Here is a 19,370-nt window from a genome sequence, read left to right as displayed (position 1 = left end):
GAAGGGGTGCAGGAAGAGGAGGGGGTGCGTGGGCAGAAGGTGGGAGAGATGCAGGAGGAGGGAGGGTGCAGGGAGGGGTGCAAGAGGAGGGGGGCAGGAGGAGGAGGCTGGGGCAGGGGGAGAGGGGAGGAAGCCTTATAAGCTTCTACACCAGGAATGGAATCCAGGGTGATGAGGGCAGAACAAGGGTAAAACCTTTCATGTGCCTCTCTGACACCAACCTGGTTCTCCCACAGCCTCAGACTTGCCCTAACCCTGGGGTCACAGTGGACCTCTTCCAGCCTCTTGAATGCTAAGTCAGGAGGGGGAAGGGTGGGAGAGGGGAGGAGGAGGGGGAGAAGGAGGGGTGGGGGACTCCATTCAAATCCCGTCTTCCTCCTCTCGCATACCTGCCAGAGATAGACGAAGCAGACCACGATCCAGACGAGAGGCAGCCACAGCCCGTTGAGGTAGAGGATGCTCTCGGTCAGCCGCTGCACGTCCACGGACACCAGGTTGACCACATCACCCACCGCACTGGCCTTTCTGGAGCCACTGGACAGAGCCAGGACTTGGCGGGTGGGCAGAAGAAGAGAAGTAAAGTGGGGAGGCCGGGGCAGAGGGATGCCCCAGGTGGCTTCTCCACCCACTGAGCCCCACTTCACGCGTCTGCGAGGTGGGTGAGTAAAGTCTCTTAGGCCAACCTCTCAGGGCTCTTTGAGGATCCACAGAGATGACAAAAATGAAAATCCCCCAAGATCCCTAAAGCACGGGAGGCATAATAATGAATAACATGCACGAAAACACCAGATTAACACAGATAACGGTGGTCATCTGCCCAGTGCTCACCATGTCGCAGGCACTGTGCTAAATGAACAGCCTTATCCTTCCCCGGGGTGCTCACAGCCATGAATGGTACCAAGCAGGCACTACCATATTCATTCCCTCTAATGCCAGGCCAGGTGCAGTGGCCTCTGCCTGTAATCCCACCACTCTGGGAGGCTGAGGTGGGAGGATTGCTTGATCCCAGGAGTTCGAAACCGGCCCGGGCAACATAGTAAGACCCAAGCTCTACAAAATACTTTAAAAAATTAGCCAGGGGGCCGGGTGCGGTGCCTCACGCCTGTAATCCCAGCACTCTGGGAGGCCGAGGTGGACAGATCACCTGAGGTCAGGAGGTGGAGACCAGCCTGGCCAACATGGTGAAACCCTGTCTCTACCAAAAATACAAAAATTAGCCAGGCATGGTGGCAGGCACCTGTAATCCCAGCTACTTGGGAGGCTGAGGCAAGAGAATCGCTTAAACCCAGGAGGCAGAGGTTGCAGTGAGCCCAGATCAAGCCATTGCATTCCAGTCTGGGCAACAAGAGCAAAATCCATTTCAGGGGGGGAAAAAAAGAAAAAATTAGCCAGGCATGGTTGTGGTGTGCCTGTGGTCCCAGCTAGCTACTGGGGAGGCTGAGGTGGGAGGATTAATTGAGTACAGGAGGTTGAGGCTGCAGTGAGCCATGTTGGTGCCACTGCACTCTAGCCTGGGCAACAGAGCAAGACCCTGTCTTTAAAAAAAATTCTATGGATAAATTGCTCTCTATTATTCTCTCACCAAGGAAAATACCACTTCCAGTTAAATTAAGACATGTAAGAGACATCTCGATTTTGGAAGTATTAGAGTGAAAAAAAAATGTGAGACTAGAATCAATGAAATGAACATTTACTAACCCCATTCTATGGCTAAAGAAACCGAGGCAGAGAGAAGTTGAGCAACTTGCCCAAAGTCACAGCCCTTGTAAGCGCCTACACAAGGAATGGAATTCAGGGTGACGAAGGCATGACAAGGGTGAGACCTTTCACATGCTTCTGTGACACCAACCTGGTTCTCTGGCAGCCTCACATCTGCCTTAACCCTGGGGTCACAGTGGACCTCTTCCAGCCTGTTGAATGCTAAATTCCACATGCAGCCCTCCCTTTGTGACTGCGTGAGGGAGTGAAGAAGTGATCCAGGAATGACTGGACATAGAAATTCTCCACTTAGCAAGTCTTTGAAGAGTGCCCACTGTGTGACTCACACTGAGCTGGGAACTGAAAATACAGCTGTGAACAACAGAGATGAGGCTTGCTCTCCCGGGACTGGAGTTTGAGGTGGGGAACAAGGCTCTATAATAAAGATTTATATAACTGGCCGGGCACAGTGGCTCACACCTGTAATCCCAGCACTTTGGGAGGCTGAGGCGGGTGGATTGCTTGAGGCCGGGAGTTCGAGATCAGCCTGGCCAATATGGCAAAACCCCATCTCTAGTAAAAATACAAAAATTAACTGGGCATGCTGGTGGGCGCCTGTAATCCCAGCTACTTGGGAGGGTGAGGCAGGACAATTGCTGGAACCCAGGAGGCAGAGGTTGCAGTGAGCCAAGATTGCACCACTGCACTACAGCCTGGGTGACAGAGTGAGACTCTGTCTCAAAAAAAATAAGACAAAACAAAAACATTTCTATAACTCATGCTTTAATGGCAGTTATGATGAGTAACATAAAAAAGTAGCCCAGGCTGAGCGCGTTGGCTCATGTCTGTAATCCCAGCACTTTGGGAGGCTGAGGTGGGTGGATCACCTGAGGTCAGGAGTTCGATACCAGCTTGGCCAACATGGTGAAACCCTGTCTACTAAAAATACAAAATTAGCCGGGCATGGTGGCGCACACCTGTAATCCCAGCTACTCAGGAAGCTGAGACAGGAGAATCACTTGAACCCAGGGGGCGGAGGTTGTAGTGAGCCGAGACTGTGCCACTGCACTCCAGCCTGGGCAACAAGAGGGAAACTCTGTCAGAAAAAAAAAAAAAAGCCCAGAGGTTAGAGAGGAGGGATCTGATCTCATCAGGAGATCAAAGAAGGCCTCCTGGCGGGTGGGTGGGGAATAGGAAGATCAATGCCTGCTCACCAGGCGGCCTTCCTCTTAGGCTCAAGGAAATGTGGACTCTCAAGACAGGATAGGGCACACCCAGCTCTGGCATGCTCAGGGGAACAGGAGCCTGGGACGCAGCACTCTGGCAGGACAGCATCAAGAGCTGCCTTCTCGGCCACCTAGGAGCTGTCCCCTCTGTCCCCTCCTCCCCTAGGTGACAGCTCAGGTGTCAGGGAATGACACTTACATGGGACGGGACCTGCCCTGGCTCAGATGCTCCATACCCCACAGGAGCCAATAGCTCTTGGGGCAGCAGTCCAGGGACTTAGCTCCCAGAGTCCCGGGAAGGGACAAGAGCCACTGCACAGAGAGAAGTCTAAAGCTATGGCCTCCAACCAGGTATTCACAGTCAATGGACAGAACTTCCAGCCCAGATGCAATTTGGGTTTTTTTGTTTTGTTTTGTTTTTCTTCTGAGACGAGGTCTCGCTCTCTTACCCAGGCTGCGCTGTAGTGGCATGATCTCAGTTCACTGCAACCTCCACCTCCCGGGTTCAAGCGATTCTCCTGTGTCAGCTTCCCGAGTAGCTGGAATTACAGGCACACGCCACCATGCCTGGCTAATTTTTGTATTTTTAGTAGAGATGGGGTTTCGCCATGTTGGCCAGGCTGGTCTTGAACTCCTGACCTCAAGTGATCCGCCTGTCTCAGCCTCCCAAATTGCTGGAATTACAGGCGTGCACCACTGTGCCCAGCCTAGGGGTCATTTTTACCTCAAGCAGTATTGTCTGGGAACACAGCTGACAGGCCACCTTATCAGAAGGTTAATCCTTTATCCTCAAGGGGGAATGAGTGGAAGTTAAAATCAGGCTCAAAAATTAAAATTAGATTAGGGGGAGTAGAAGTGGTGCCTAGGCAGTGAGAACAGCTGCAAAGGCCCCAGGGTGGGTGGGGGCCTGGAGTGTTTGAGGAACTGAAAGGAGACCTGTGTGGCTGGAGGAGAGTGAGCATGGGAGGAGGTGACGGGATGAGGTCAGAGACACCCTAGGGACAGATCACACAAGACCTTACAGGAATAACTAAGGAGCTGAGACAGATCACTTGAGGCTAGGAGTTCGAGACCAGCCTGACCAACATGGCAAAACCTTGTCTCTACCAAAAATATAAAAATTAGCTGGGCGTGGTGACACGTGTCTATAGTCCCAGTTACTCAGGAGGCTGAGGCAGGAGAATCACTTGAACCCGGGAGGCGGAGGTTGCAGTGAGCCGAGATCGCACCACTGCACTCCAGCCTGGGTGACAGAGCAAGACTCCGTCTCAAAAAAATAAATACATATAATACAGAGAAATAACTAAGGAAGTGAGAATGTATGGTGAGTGACTCTAATAAGCAAGGACTGAATGCGTTCTCAGCTGCTGATAACATTACTGCCTGCTCAGTGATACTGCTTTTCCTGGCTGGGAAGACCTGCCCTTGTCCCCCAGGGCTCACCTTTCTGTACACCAGGCCAGTGATGGCCGACCGCAGCCTCATCTGCAGCACCTTGAGCCTGTACATGTTCTGCTGCTCAAACAGCGTTTGCAGGCAGGCCGAGAGGAACATCAGCACGGCGAGGAGGTAGCCCTTCCAGGCTGGAGGCTTGGGATCACCAATAAACTCCAGGAAAAGGCTTGCAGGGGAAGGAGGGAGAAGGTACAGCTGGTGAGAGGAGGTGCCTAAGGGTGTTGCCTTTGCCCAAACCAGTCCAGATGTGGAGGATCAGTCGGCCCAAACTAGTCCAGGTGTGGAGGATCAGTCAGGTTTTTTTTGCAATAATGGTCTCCGTTATTTCCCCCACTGTCCATACTCCTTTTCAATCTGACTGCAGCTCCTCAAGATCAAGAGGTGGAGTTTTTGTTCCCACTTGTTATAGGCTAAATTGTGTCCTCACAAACTTTATATGTTGAAGCCCCGACCCCCAGTACCTCTGAATGTGACTGTATTTGGAAATAGGGCCTTTAAAGAGGCAATGAAGTTAAAATGAGGTCATTAGGCTGGGCCCTAATCCAATCTGACTGGGGTCCTTTTAAGAAGAGGAAATGTAGACACACAAGGAGACACCAGGGGGCGCAAACAGAGGAAAGACCATATGGGGACACAGGGAGGAGGTGGCCAACTGCAAGCCAAGGACAGAGGCCTCAGATGGAACCACCTTGCAGATACTAATCTCGAACTTCCAGCTTCGAGAATCATGATAAAATACATTTCTGTTGTTCAAGCCACTCAGTCTCAGTCTGTGATGCTTTGTTATGTCAGCTGAGCAGACACCACCTGAATCTGGGCTGGCTACAAAACCAGCTTTGGCCAACAGAGTACAGTGGAGGTAAAGCCATGCTGGCTCTGAGCCTAGGCCTCAAGAGAAAATGTGGTTTTTGGTCTATTTCTTAGAACCCTCCCAAGCAGCCACATGAACAAGTCTGAGCTAGCCTTTTGGAGGATGGGGACCCACATGGAGCAGAGACAGCCATCCCAGTCTCAGATACACAACTGCAGGCACATGAGAAAACCCAGCCAAGAAAAGAAGAACCACCCAGCTGAGCCCAGCCCACATTACTGACCCACATTACCATGAACTAAATAAAAGAATGTTTGTCATTTTAAGCCACTCACTTTTGGGGCATTTTACAGCAAAAACTAATTGATGCAGTCAGGTAAGAGCTTGCTTATTTGCCCTTCTGGGGGTCAGTCACTTTCTCACTAATCCATTTCCCTTCCTCAGTATCCTTCTCACCCACCATCCAGTGTCCCGGGCACCAGATGTATAGGCAAAGGTGGGAGAGCTGAAGCCCCCTGGCCCTGGAAGGATGCCACTAAGAGACCACCCACCTTAGCAGGGCACTTGAGGTCTGGGACTCACCTGAGCAGCTTGGGGACAGTGAACCTGAAGACATCACTGATGACGAGGCTGAGGGTCTCCAGGAGGAAGGTAGAATGGAACACCTGCCAGATGGCCTTCAGCAGTGGGCCCCACTGGCTCCCTTCTTGCCGTAGGAAGGGCTCGGTCTCTGGAGCCTCCATGCCACTGCCGCCTTTCCTTTTAAATGCTATTGCCTTGTTGTGCCTGAGGGGAAGGGAGAGATTAGCTCTGGGTCCCATTTTATACTCTCAGCCGCCAGCGGCAGGGCCAGGCATTAAAGGGTTGTTTTCCCAACAGTGGAGATGGGTGGGTGTGGATCTAGCCTGGCTCCCTCACCTGTTCCTCCTTATCACCCTGAGTACCCACTTAAGAGACAATCATGGGAGTTGGGGGGCAGGGCAGGAGGGCACTCTGAGGCCTCTTAGATGGCCATGGGAAAGCACACCTGTTGAGCACCTACTATGTGCCAGGCACTCCCCAGTCATCCTAAGACCGCCTGAGAAGCCAGGTGTTGTTCCCATTTCACAGATGAGAAAACTGGGGCTCAGAGAAGCGAACTTGCCCAAGGGCACACAGCTGAGAAGTAAAAGAACTGGAATTTGATTCCAGCTCTCTGCCTCCAGAGCCCATGCACTTTTCTTTTTTCTTTTTCTTTTTCTTTTTTTTTTTTGAGACAAAGTCTTGCTCTGTCGCCCAGGCTGGAGTGCAGTGGTGTGATCTCAGCTCACTGCAACCTCCACCTCCCAGTTCAAGTGATTCTCCCACCTCAGCCTCTCGAGTAGCTGGGATTACAGGCAAGTGCCACCATACCCAGCTAATTTTTGTATTTTCAGTAGAGAAGGGGTTATGCCATGTTGGCCAGGTTGGTTTTGAACTCCTGACCTGAGGTGATCTGCTCACCTCGGCCTCCCAAAGTGCTGGGATTACAGATGTGAGCCACCACACCTGGCCTCTCATGTACTTTTCAACCTATCATGTTGTCAACCTGGAGGAAGAACAGCACCCCGTCCCCAACACACACAATCAGCCAGCCCTTAGGTGGTTTTGAACTGGTGGAGAATCACGGCTGATGGGCATGGGGCATGGGGCATGGGGCCTGGTGCTCTAGCTCTGGGTGAAAGTGCAGACAGAAGCTCAGGCTGCCTCAAACTAATAAGATCCCCAGCCTTTGGCTATAACCGGGGGCCACAGAGAAGAGCTAAGGTGAGGGAGGGAGAGGAGGAGATGGGGGAGGCCCGAGGGCCCCTGTGAGGCAGGTCAGAAGCCCTGGGCCAGAAAGGAGAGGCTGGGGCGATGCAGCTGCTGACAGTCCGGTTGCTGTGTGGTCCTGGGCGGGGACACTGCTCCTCTCTCTGTGTGTGAGAGGATGGGTGTGGTCCCCCGCTGAGTCCCCTGTGGCTCTGACAACCTATAAGGTTATCAGTAATTTCTTTTTCTTTTTTTTCTTTTTTTTTGAGACGGAGTTTCGCTCTTGTCGCCCAGGCTGGAGTGCAGTGTAGCAATCTCGGCTCACCGCAACCTCCGCCTCCTGGGTTCAAGCAATTCTCCTGCCTCAGCCTCCCAAGTAGCTGGGATTATAGGCACACACCACCATGCCTGGCTAATTTTTGTATTTTTGGTAGAGACAGGGTTTCACAACGTTAGCCAGGCTGGTCTTAAACTCCTGACCTAGGTGATCCACCTGCCTCGGCCTCCCAAAGTGCTGGGATTACAGGTGTGAGCCACAATGCCTGGCCACTTATCAGTAATTTCAATCCCCATTACAGATCTGTGACCCGGGGCCACGTGCTGGGATCAGCTCTTTACACGAAGGAGCTCACTGACTCCCCTGGATCCCCTTGCCAGGTGAGCATTATTAGGTTCTCCATTTTACAGAAGGGGAAGCTGAGGCTCTGAGAGATGGCGACAGCCACCCGAGGTCACACAGCAAGGGCAGAGCAGGGATTTGAGCCTAGATCTTGATTTATGGTTCGTAGAGGGTTTCTTGTGCACTAAGGACCCCCAACCTCACCATAATAAAATAATAATAAAAAAAGAAGCATAAGAAAAAACCTCTGGTGAGCTCAGGTGGCCAGACCCTTCAAGGCCAAGGTCTCTGTCCCACATTATTGGTCTGATCTGGTGTTTGGTTTGGCATCTATGGAGGGTTGTGGTTCAGCTCTGTTACTGAGTGGGTGTGGCCTGCTGCTCACAACTATTTTGGCATTTGGATCTCAAAGCCAAGAAGATGCCCCTTCCATACAGAGAGCATCCCTGCCCACCCTTTCCTGTTTGATCCTGCCATTTAATTCATTGCCTTCACAGCCATGCCCATGGCTCCAACCCTCTCTTTGTCTCGTTAGAACCCCAGGTGGGTAGACTTTGTCTGTGTTTTCCACCAAGATGTACCTAGTATAGAGTCCAGCTCCTGCACACAGTGGGAGCTCAATAAACACTTGTCAAATGAATGGGAAAAACAGATTGAGGGATGTGTGCAAAGGGCCTAATAAGAATGCCCCCCGCACATGCTGTTATAAAAATTTATAGAAGGAAGGAAGGAGCTTGGCTGGGTGGACAGAACTTGGCTTTGGAGCCAGGAGACTGTGGTTCCAATGCCTGCTCTGTCTCCTCTCCTCTGAGCCTTAGTGTTTCCATCTGCAAAATGGGGTCGGGGAAGAGTTGACTGGAAAGTTTTCTTTCTGGCTGAGGTTTTGCTCAGTTCTATTTGAGCTGTTTGCCCCAGAGAGTCAGTGTGTTCAGCCTGCAGGCTCCATAGCAAGTGTTTTCCTCTCCTGCAGGTCTCACCTCCCATCAAGGAAGATGTCCAGATTGCTGTCTGACGTCTGGTCTCTGGACTGAAGGCCATTTAGTGCAGATCTCACAAATGATGGTGGGGCAAGGCAGGGGGTATGCATGAGTGGCATGGGCAAGGTGTGAGTTGGGGGATACAAAAGGGAGTGGTGGAGGCCGGGCACGGTGGCTCACACCTGTAATCCCAGTACTTTGGGAGGCCAAGGCGGGCGAATCACCTGAGGTCAGGAGTTCAGGGCCAGTCTGATAGCCTGAGCAACATGGAGAAACCCCGCCTCTAATAAAAAATACAAAAATTAGTGAAGCCGACTTGACCAGCAGGTGGCTGTTGTGTGGCCTCTCAGGAGGATGCCCTCTCCCTTCCCCCAGTGGTTGCAAAATACTTCAGAAAGAAAACCAAAGTTCTCTGTGGGTGCAGTCGGTTGTTTCAGAAGCTGACGGAGCCTGGTCTTTGTATAACCCCATCTTTCCCCTTTCTTTCTGTCAACTGTTTATGGGAGGATTCGCAAACTGTTCTGGAGAATGTTTCTACCCTTTAGTTCTAGTGTTGGGTGACCTGTAATTTTCATGTTGGCTGGGGATGCCAGGAGTTGGCAGAGGCTCCTTCCAGAGCCCCTGTGGACTGGATTCTGCCACTTCCATAAAATCATTTAAAAGTAGAGGGTGAGTCAGGTGCAGTAGCTCACATCTGTAATCCCAGCACCTTGAGAGGCCAAGGCAGGCAGATCCCCTGAGGTCAGGAGTTCAAGATCACCCTGGCCAACATGGTGAGACCCTGTCTCTACTAAAAAATTTAAAAATGAGCTAGATGTGGTGGCACATGCCTGTGGTCCCAGCTACTCAGAAGGCTGAGGCAGGAGAATCGCTTGAATCCAGGAGGTGGAGGTTGCAGTGAGCCGAGATCATACCACTGCACTCTAGCCTGGGTGACAGAGCGAGACTCTTGTCTCAAAAAACAAACCAACCAACCAACCCAGTGAAGGGGGTCCAGCAAGCCATGCCTGGGGTGAGAGAGAACTGATGTTTTGGTTCTCTCACACTACTTATTCTGTTTGGAAAAACACATGCCCTTCCTTTGTGGGAACAGCCCCTACCCACTTCTGTGGCTCTGAAGGGACCACCAGTCATGGCACCAGCCCCCTGGGCATGGGATTGGCCCCTGACAGGCACATAACTTGAGCCGGGCCAATTAGAGGCCTTCCTTGGGATTTACTATATGGACGTTAGGAGAGAGATGCTCTCTCATTCTGCTGGAGTTTGCTGAACTTGCATGGGAAGGGATAGGCCTTATGGAGAGACCAACACATAGATAATAGTTGGGATGGGAGATGAAAGGAGAGAATCCTGACATCATTTGAGTCCCCTGATCCAGCAACACCTGAGGCTAGATCCTCTTAGCTGTGTGAACCTATAGTATCAATCTCTCTCTCCTCTGTCTCTCTTAATGTGTGGGATTCAGCCATCTGCAACAACTACCACAAAATCCCGGAGTATGCAGGGAACTTCCCACAGAGCTAACTTCCTTTTTTGTTCTGTCTCCTGAAACACCAAGGTCTGGTGAGATTAAGCAACGTGTCCAAGGTCATCGCTATTTGAAGGCAGGGCAGCATTTAACCCAATTTTATCTAATCCTATGCAGGCTCATTTATCTAGACCAGAGTTTCTCAAATGAGGCATCCCAGGCTCTAAGGGCTGCAGAGAAGTTTCCAGAGATGCCACTGAGGGCAGGAGTGGACAGAGTGGATAACTCCAAAGATCTTAACACCCTCTGGATGACTAACAGTGCTTGAGCACTTCCCATTTGCAAGACATTTGCAAGTTCTTTTCCATAAATCATTTTTTTTTTTCATCCCCATAAGCTATGAGCTGGGGCTAATGACATCCCCACTGAACAGATGAGAAAACTGAGGCCCAGGAAAGGAATTGCTCAGGTTATATAGTAAGTGAGCAGCTGCTTGTTTGTTGAGTCACCTCCCAACCCTCCACCCCGGCCTTAAAATACCTCTTCTGTTTGCTGCCTGTCATTCTGCCATTTCTCCATTCCCCATTTGTAGGAACCTGTGATGCGTTCTGGGAGGAACCATATCTTAGCCTGATACTACTTAGTGGGATCAGCTAGAAGGCAAGGTGGGGAGGCGGCAGTGCAGCCAGAGTAGCGTTGGGGGCTGGACTGGGGGTCAAATGATGAGGTTTTTTTTGTTTTTGTTTTTGTTTTTGTCTTGTTTGTTTTTTTTTGATACGGAGTCTGGCCCTGTCACTCAGGCTGGAGTGCAATGGTTACATCTCCACTCACTGCAACCTCTGCCTCCTGGGTTCAAACGATTCTCCTGCCTCAGCCTCCTGCGTAGCTGGGATTATAGGTGCCTACCACCACGCCCAGCTAATTTTTGTATTTTTAGCAGAGATGGGGTTTCACTATGTTGGCCAGATTGGTCTTGAACTCCTGACCTTGTGATCCGCCTGCCTCGGCCTCCCACAATGCCGGGATTACAGGCGTGAGCCACCGCACCCGGCCAATGATGAGCTTTTCTGAAGGAGCATCAGGTGAGTTCTTGACCTCCACCCACTTACCTCCGGGCTGCACTGCGGTTCCTCATCCACTCCTTTTCAAGCCGGGAAACAAGTTCTTCTGAGGAGTTTTCTCTCACAAGCGACCAGAAGTCTTTTGGTCTCAGTGGCCTCCTGTATCCCCTCCAGACCAGGCTGCAAAAGAGGGGCACCAGGGAAAGCTTTTCCTGCCATTCACCCCTGCAGGATCCTGGCCAGGCAAGTAGCTGTGTGACCCTGGGTAAGTCACTTTACCTCTCTGTACCTCTACTGGCCCCTGGGTAAAAAGAAAGCAATTCACTAACCCCACCTAATGTCTGCAGGGCATTTCTCGTTTCACAAAGATTGTCTCATTAATTCTTACATGAACCCATAAGGTAGGTTATTATTGTTTGTTTGAGATGGAGTCTTGTTCTGTCTCCCAGGCTGGAGTGCAGTGGTGCAATCTCGGCTCACTGCAACCTCCACCTCCCAGGTTCAAGCGATTCTCCCACCTCAGCCTCCTGAGTAGCTGGGATTACAGGCACCCACCACCATACCCAGCTAATTTTTGTATTTTTTGTAGAGATGGAGTTTCACCATGTTGGCCAGGCTGGTCTTGAACTCCTGACCTCAGGTGATCCACCTGCCTCAGCCTCCCAAAGTGCTGGGATTACAGGCATAAGCCACCACACCCAGCCTGTAAATTAATAGTTTATAATTGTATAAATGTATGAGTATATTATTATAGATCTATTTTACAGATGGGGAAGGAAATAGAAGTGCAGAGAGATTCAGAGGCTAAACCAAGGGATAGCCCTTGGCAAGGGAAAGAGACATTTCCCTGGGAATCAGAAGTCCGTTGACCAAAACTATCATTGTAGAAGAAGCTTGAACTCCTCCCTCAGCTTTTTTTTTTAATTATTATTATTATTTTTTGAGACGGAGTCTCACTCTGTTGCCTAGGCTGGAGTGCACTGACGTGATCTGGGCTCACTGCAACCTCCGCCTCCCTGGCTCAAGCGATTCTTACGCCTCAGCCTTCTGAGTAGTTGAAATTACAAGCCACCATCACACCTGGCTAATTTTTGTGTTTTTAGGTGGTGTATCACCATGTTGGCCAGGCTGGTCTCGACCTACTGGCCTCAAGCAATCCTCCCACCTCAGCCTCCCAAAGTGCTAGGACTACAGGCGTAAGCTACCACCCCTGGCTAATTTTTTTGTTTATAGTAGAGATGGGATTTCGCCATGTTGGCCAGGCTGGTCTCGAACTCCCGGCCTCAAGTGATCTGTCGGGGTTGGCCTTCCAAAGTGTTTGGATTATGGGTGTGAGCCACTGTGCCTGGCCTCAGGTCTCTTTAATCTTTCTGATGACACCAGCCAGAAGGTCTTGCCTGGTTCTGGTCTCTGACTCTTCTCTAAGCCTTACCAAGTTCCCTTTTCTTTTTTATTTCTATTCTTTTTATTTTTTTGAGATGGAATCTCACTCTGTTGCCCAGGCTGGAGTGCACTGGTGTGATCTCGGCTCACCACAACCTCCACCTCCTGGGTTCAAGTGATTCTCCTGCCTCAGCCTCCTGAGTGACTGGGATTGCAGGCTCCCACCACCACACCTGGCTAATTTTTATATTTTTAGTAGAGATGGGGTTTCACCATGTTGGTCAGGCTGGTCTCGAACTCCTGACCTCAGGTGATCCACCTGCCTCAGCCTCCCAAGGTGTTGGGATTATAGGCGTGAGCCACTGCGCCAGGCCACCAAGTTCCCTTTTCTAATGCAGAGCCAACTTGGGGAAGCAACCGTTCTGACATAGAAATTATTAATGTGGCTTGATTTTCCCTGAAATTGTTTTTGGAGTTCTCCTATATGGAAAGTGATGCTATAGATTTTTCCTATTTTAGCAGTGATAGAGAGTTTCTTTTTAAAAATAGTTTATTCAAGTAAAAAAAGTGACTCAATTTAGTTTTTGCCCCAGGAGGACAAAAAAGCATCAAGAGTGGTCCATAAATGCTTAAGTTTGGGAAGCAGGGGCTGGACCCCCCAGTAGAGCTGTTTAGAAAATCTCTAAGCTCTTTCTACCAGTTCCACACATTCAAAGCCTGATATTTTTCATTTATTTAATAGCCATTTAGGCCGGGTGTGGTGGCTTATGCCTGTAATCCCAGCATTTTGGGAGGTCGAGGGGGGTAGATCACTTGAGGTCAGGAGTTTCAGACCAGCCTGGCCAACATGGTGAAACCCGGTCTCTACAAAAAACTACAAAAATTAGCTGGGCATGATGGCAGGCGCCTCTAATCCCAGCTACTCGGGAGGCTGAGGCAGGAGAATTGCTTGAACCTGGGAGGTGGAGGTTGCAGTGAGCTGAGATTGTACCATTGCACTGCAGCCTGGGCAACAAGAGTGATACTCTGTCTCAAAAAAAAAAAAAAAAAAAAGAGAAAATGAATAGCCCAGGCACAGTGGGTCACGCCTGTAATCCCCAGCACTTTGGGAAGCCGAGGCAGGCAGATCACCTGAGGTCGGGAGTTTGAGATCAGCCTGACCAACATGGAGAAACACTGTCTCTACTAAAAATACAAAATCAGCCGAGCATAGTGGTGCATGCCTGTAATCTCAGCTACTTGGGAGGCTGAGGCAGGAGAATCGCTTGAACCCAGGAGGCGGAGGTTGCAGTGAGCCAAGATAGTGCCATTGTACTCCAGCCTGGGCAACAAGAGTGGAACTCCATCTCAAAAGAAAAAAAAATAATTACCACTTACACTCATTATTTGCCAGGCCCTGCTCTAAGTGCTTTACAGATCTTATCTTATTTAAGCTTCACAACCCTATGAGCTAAGTGCTATTATTAATCCCATTTTGAAGGAGTGGAGACTGAGGCACAGAGAGGTTAAGTAACTTGTCCAAAGCAACACAGCTACGAAGTGGTAGGGCCAGGATTCAAATCCACATGTCATGTGCTACTGAGGTCTGAATGCCGTGTGGTTGGGAGGGAGCACATCCTCAAGTGCCTTGTGAGCTGGCCCTGGAGAAGCAGCTATTTTCTCAATCTGCCTGGAACCCTCTAGAAAGTAGACACTTGCTCCTTTATCTCCTCACCCCTGGGGCTTAGCACATAGTAGGTGCCTATTAAATGTTGGTGGAATGACTGAAATCAAGTATTGGAGACAATTCTATTACTATTAAGCACCTGCTGTGTGCAAGCACTAAGCACTTTCCATCTCATGCAGGTTGAGTCATCCCCATTTTACAGAGGGAAAACTGAGACTCTGGAGGTTTGCGACATGGCCTGCTAACAGGCAGAGCCGGGATTCAAATCAAGATCTCACTCCAGTGAGTGAATGGGAACAGGATGCAGATGGTGGACACTGAACACGAAGAAGAAAGCACTGAGGCTGGGATGGAGAAAGACTTGCTGGCCTTTGGAAGCACAGGGGAAGGGCCATGGCTGGGAATCAGAGCAGCAAATGCAGGCGGGTGAGGCACCACCCCAACCCTTCCGTTCGACTTTACTTACCCAGAAATCCACCAGAACGTGGCTTTGGAGGGGAAGGCTGCCCCAGTCTCTGGACAGGGGTTCTGCAACAGACAAAAATGGAGAAGGGAAGTATGTGGCAAGGGTAGGAAGACAGGACGAACTGTGTATTTTTTTTTTTTTTTTCGAGACAGGGTTTCGCTCTGTTGCCCAGGCCAGAGTACAGTGGTGTGATCTTGGCTCACTACTACCTCTGCCTCCTGGGTTCAAGCGATTCTCCTGCCTCAGCCTTCCAAAGAGCTGGGATGACAGGTGTGCGCCACCACACACAGCTAATTTTTTGTGTTTTTAGTAGAGACAGGGTTTCACCATGTTGGCCAGGCTGGTCTCAAACTCCTAACCTCAAGTGATCTGCCTATCTCGGCCTCCCAAAGTGCTGGGATTACAGGCGTCAGCCACTGTGCCCGGCCTCTTTGGTGTGTATTTTGATGTGCTGACTGGTAGTTAAATTCAGTGTACATATGAATTCACTCTTGGGACAAAATATGCTGGATTTGAGCTTGTTTTCAGGCAAATCATGTTTCATCTTGCAGAGCTAATTCAAAGTATACTGACTGCATGCACTTCTTCCTTAGGGGAAGAAAACTCATCATAATTTGTTTCTAGGCATATGTTATTAGAGCTAGGATTAAAATAAATCCTACATACTTTCTTTAATATGCTAACATTAACACGTTTCGCTTAAAAAAGTATCGATCATTTATCATGGAAAAATACACCAGCTTACACAAATTCCTAAAGCGTTTTTCGTGTGTGTGTGTGTGTGTGTGTGTGTGTGTGTGTAGAGACGGGGTTTCGCCATATTGCCCAGGCTGGTCTCGAACTCCTGGGCTCAAGCGATCCACCCACCTCAGCCTCCCAAAGTGCTGGGATTACAGGCGTGAGCCACACACCCGGCCCCAAAGCTTTTTGTGAGATTATATATTTTACCTGCGAAATGTATGGGTCAGAAAGATTTGAGAAAGTTGTTAGATAATTCCACCAACAAACTCTCCCGTCCTTTCCAGCTGTGATGGTGAATTCTAAAGTAGAATTCATCTTTGGAGCTTCTCCCTGTAGGCATGCACCTTGCGTTGCACCAGCAAGATGTTGCGCGGAGTCCTCCAGGCCTCTAGAAGGCAGAGATGGTCTCGTTTCCTTGCCGAGCATGCGCCTTAGTTCTCTCCTTTGGGGCTGTGAACGTGGGGTCGAAGCGCGCGTGCGCGGCGGCGGGCGGCGGGCGGCGGGCGGCGGGCGGCGGCGGGCGGCGGCGGGCGGCGGCGGGCGGCGGGCGGCGGCGGGCGGCGGCGGGCGGCGGGCGGCGGCGGGCGGCGGCGGGCGGCGGGCGGCGGCGGGCGGCGGGCGGCGGCGGGCGGCGGGCGGCGGGCGGCGGCGGGCGGCGGGCGGCGGGCGGCGGCGGGCGGCGGGCGGCGGCGGGCGGCGGCGGGCGGCGGGCGGCGGCGGGCGGCGGGCGGCGGGGGGCGGCGGGCGGCGGGCGGCGGCGGGCGGCGGGCGGCGGGCGGCGGCGGGCGGCGGGCGGCGGCGGGCGGCGGGCGGCGGCGGGCGGCGGCGGGCGGCGGGCGGCGGCGGGCGGCGGGGGGCGGCGGCGGGCGGCGGCGGGCGGCGGCGGGCGGCGGCGGGCGGCGGCGGGCGGCGGCGGGCGGCGGCGGGCGGCGGCGGCGGCGCGGGGCCTGGGCTGTCAGCCGGCCTAGGAGGAGGAAGGAGCCTGCAGCGTGCAGTGTGAGGGGCGGGACCCGGCTGCCGGCGGTTGGTCTAGCTGGGGGAGGTCGGGCCATGCTGATGGGCCAGGGCGCGGGGCCGCTGGGGCCCGCGGTGGTCACCGCCGCGGTGGTGCTGCTGCTGAGCGGCGTGGGGCCGGCGCACGGCTCGGAGGACATCGTGGTGGGCTGCGGTGGCTTCGTCAAGTCGGACGTGGAGGTCAACTGCTCGCTCATCGAGGTGAGCGCCCGCCCCGCCGCCCGGCGCCGAGTCGCCAGGCCGGTGGTTCAGCCTCTCTGGGCCGCGCTGGCCTCGTCTCTGACACCGGGCGGTGTGGAGTCCTTGGAGCCCTTACCTCTTCCGAGGCTATGCTGTCCGCGGGCTCCCTGCAGCCCCTCCCCAGTCGCGCTGGAGGGGAGGTTCTTATCATGGGGTCGTCTAAGGACTGAGGGGTGCCAGACCTCAGGTTCTTCAAAACCCGGACTCCAGATCCCCGGAACACAGACCCCAGATCCTCAAAACCCAGACCCTAAATTCCCTGGAGCCCAGACTCCATTTCTTTAAAATTTAGACCTGAGATCTCCTCGAATCAGACCCCCTGAAACTCAGATTTCCCCAAACCCACATTCCAGATCCTAGAGACCACATGTCTTATCCCCCAAACTCCACAGCCCAGAACCCCCCGAAGTTCTAATCCACTGCTCCTCCAAACCCCGCGGCATGATTTTAAAGAGCATCAATTCCCATCCCATAGATTCTGACCTAGTAGATCAGTATTGGCAACCCTGGGGCCGGAAAGGTATTTTTTATTTCTCCGGCTCCCCTGCACTTCTGAAAATGGAGAGTTGCCAGCTGCCCTGATTGCCTTAATGAGTAGTTAATGGAATTACCCTAGAGATTTGTGCTGAAGGTTTTGTGTGTGTGTGTGTGTGTGTGTGTGTGTGTGTGTGTTTTAATTAAGTTGTAAAGTCCTGTTAAATGTTTATCAGCCCGGTGGGATTATGACCCAGAAAGTTTCCCGTAAAGAGGAAAGGGATGGATGGAGGTAGGGGCAGAATGTCATTTGTCCTGGTAGATGGGAGGGGACCAGAGCAAGGCCTGGGCCTCATTTTTGGGAGGGGATTTATGGTGGGGTAGGACAAGGAAGAGGAAAAGAGCGGGTGCCTCGGAGGTAATTTAGGAGAAAACGAAGGAAGAGGCTGGGAAATGCCAAAGAGAGGGATTGGGGAATAAGACCCCAAAGATCGTCTGAAAGCACCTTTGAGCTGTTCCAGGGCTGGCAGTGAAGGGTGAAGCTCTGTGTTCTGCAAAGCGGGCTGCTGAGGATTGGGGGAGGGGTAGGGAGTCAGTTCCACACCCCACCAGCTCTGCGACCTGCCCTTGCTCTAGGTTTCAGTTTTTGTACCTATAGGATGGTGTTGGGAGAGAAACAGTGGAACCCAGCAGATACATTTCTTTAACAAGCGGATCCGTGATCTTCTTCAAGGCCCCCTTGTTTGCTGCTTTTTCAGTCTGAAGAGGTCAGAGGTCAGGCATTGAATGAATCTACCCACTGGCAGCGGCAAGGCTCCTAGGATTTCCTGGGTACATGTTTCTGGGTGCCTATGCCACCTCCTAGGTCTGCACTGGGGACAGGACACGTTCAGGGTGGTATGGCTGTAGACGGCACAGGGCATTTCAGAAGCTGAAATGCAAGAGGCCGGTAAGGCCTCTTGCAACTTGTAGTTTCCAGGGGTTCTGGAAGGAAGGAAAAGACAGGCACCCCCCTCCACCCTCACCCTCATACTAATAGTGACCTTGAGAGCAGAGGACAGGTTTTGTGACCCATTTCGAAGTGTGTTCCTTAAGCCCAAGAGCTGCCTGTCCAGATGGTGTGGGACACTCATTCTTTCGTAAGTAATTCAGATTCTGAAATCAGACATTTCATACTGGCCATCTTGACGTAGATTACATTGCCATCCTGTGTCCTGATTGTACTTTATGAAAGATGTAGAAATAATCATGATATTTCACGGTTATTTCTTGATTGTGTTTTTTTGCGTTCCTATGCAACTGCTGCCATTCTTCTCTAGCTTTCTCCCATCCTGGGTGTTTTTACATCGTGTTCATTGAGTCAACAACTATTTACTGAGCCCCGGCACATACTGAAGCCTTGTCCCCAGTGTGGATATAGCAGTACAGTGAACAGAACAGACAAAACTCCATACTCTCATGAGACTGACATTTTGTTCTCTAACAGGGACCTTACTGTTAAAAAAAAAAATTATACTGGTTGCTAATACTTAACAATCAGCAGGTTTCACATTAAAAACTGGGTTCTTTATTTCTCTGGAAAACCAGCCGATCTTTAGGCTGCCACACTTGGCTTGGGTTTTGTAGTGATCTGAATCCTTTTGGATGAATGCCCCTTGATGTTGCCTCCCTAAGCGGTCTAGGCTGGTGAATTTCCAGTCCCTGCCTTAAATGCATGCATCTGAATCTCTTTGTCACCTGTAGCAAATTCACTGAGTACCTAGAGTAAGCAAGACACTGTCTCAGGCACTGGGGAATGAAGCTGTGGTCACTGACCTCTGAGAACTTTACATACAGGCTTAACCTTATTTCACACGAGTCCTTTCCCAAATGTTCAAATGTTCATTTTATGAGTTAGTCACTTTGTACATCTTCTTAGCTGGTAAGATTCGACTGTTGCATTGCAGCTCGTGTCATGGTTTGTTTCATGGTCATAGAGCATTAACATTTTGGAGGTGAGGCTTTTAGGTGCATCAGACCCAACTGCTTCCTTTTACAGACATGGAAACTGAGCCTCAGAGTGGTTGAGCTGTGCGGGTACATTTAGGAAATTTTCCTTGAGCCCGGTATGTTCCCTACGTATTACACTGTGTTGCCTTTTTCTTCAGAGAGAGATATTAAATAGTAATACAAACTGCTTTTTCCATTTTACTTATTTTATTTTGTTTTATTTTGAGGCAGGGTCTCACACTGTTGCTCAGGCTGGAGTACAGTGGCACCATCATAGCTCACCAAAGCCTCTGACTGCTGGCCTCAAACACT

General features: G+C 51.4%; 2 protein-coding genes and 1 long non-coding RNA gene across 3 annotated transcripts in view; 2 read left to right on the top strand and 1 right to left on the bottom strand.

The window, feature by feature from the left end:
• LOC129394282 (ATP-binding cassette sub-family C member 6-like) overlaps positions 1–15,831 on the bottom strand; it is a 45,047-nt gene extending 29,216 nt beyond the window's left edge. Inside the window, exons 1-7 of the mRNA XM_055100212.2 lie at positions 15,549–15,831; positions 14,601–14,662; positions 11,134–11,265; positions 5,773–5,976; positions 4,368–4,545; position 3,919; positions 390–550 (exon numbers count right to left, since the gene is read on the bottom strand). Of these exons, the coding sequence (XP_054956187.1) occupies positions 390–550; position 3,919; positions 4,368–4,545; positions 5,773–5,976; positions 11,134–11,265; positions 14,601–14,662; positions 15,549–15,767 (957 nt within the window). The 5' untranslated portion in view covers positions 15,768–15,831. The remainder of the gene's footprint in view (positions 1–389; positions 551–3,918; positions 3,920–4,367; positions 4,546–5,772; positions 5,977–11,133; positions 11,266–14,600; positions 14,663–15,548) is intronic.
• Positions 523–11,139, top strand: LOC129394283 (uncharacterized). The gene is made up of 3 exons (XR_010110269.1): positions 523–659; positions 7,539–7,617; positions 8,550–11,139. It is a non-coding gene; the product is annotated as an uncharacterized LOC129394283 (long non-coding RNA).
• A 454-nt stretch (positions 15,832–16,285) lies between the features above and the next one.
• The window catches only part of LOC117977914 (BOS complex subunit NOMO3-like), a 36,317-nt gene continuing 33,232 nt past the window's right edge, over positions 16,286–19,370 (top strand). The window contains exon 1 of the mRNA XM_055100209.2: positions 16,286–16,556. Coding sequence (XP_054956184.1) covers positions 16,392–16,556 — 165 coding nt within the window. The 5' untranslated portion in view covers positions 16,286–16,391. The remainder of the gene's footprint in view (positions 16,557–19,370) is intronic.

The sequence above is a fragment of the Pan paniscus genome, chromosome 18, assembly GCF_029289425.2.
Source record: "Pan paniscus chromosome 18, NHGRI_mPanPan1-v2.0_pri, whole genome shotgun sequence".
NCBI classification, from domain to species: Eukaryota; Metazoa; Chordata; class Mammalia; order Primates; family Hominidae; genus Pan; species Pan paniscus.
The sequence above is the reverse complement of the archived record's forward strand: the minus strand, read 5'-3'. Positions and strand labels throughout refer to the sequence as shown.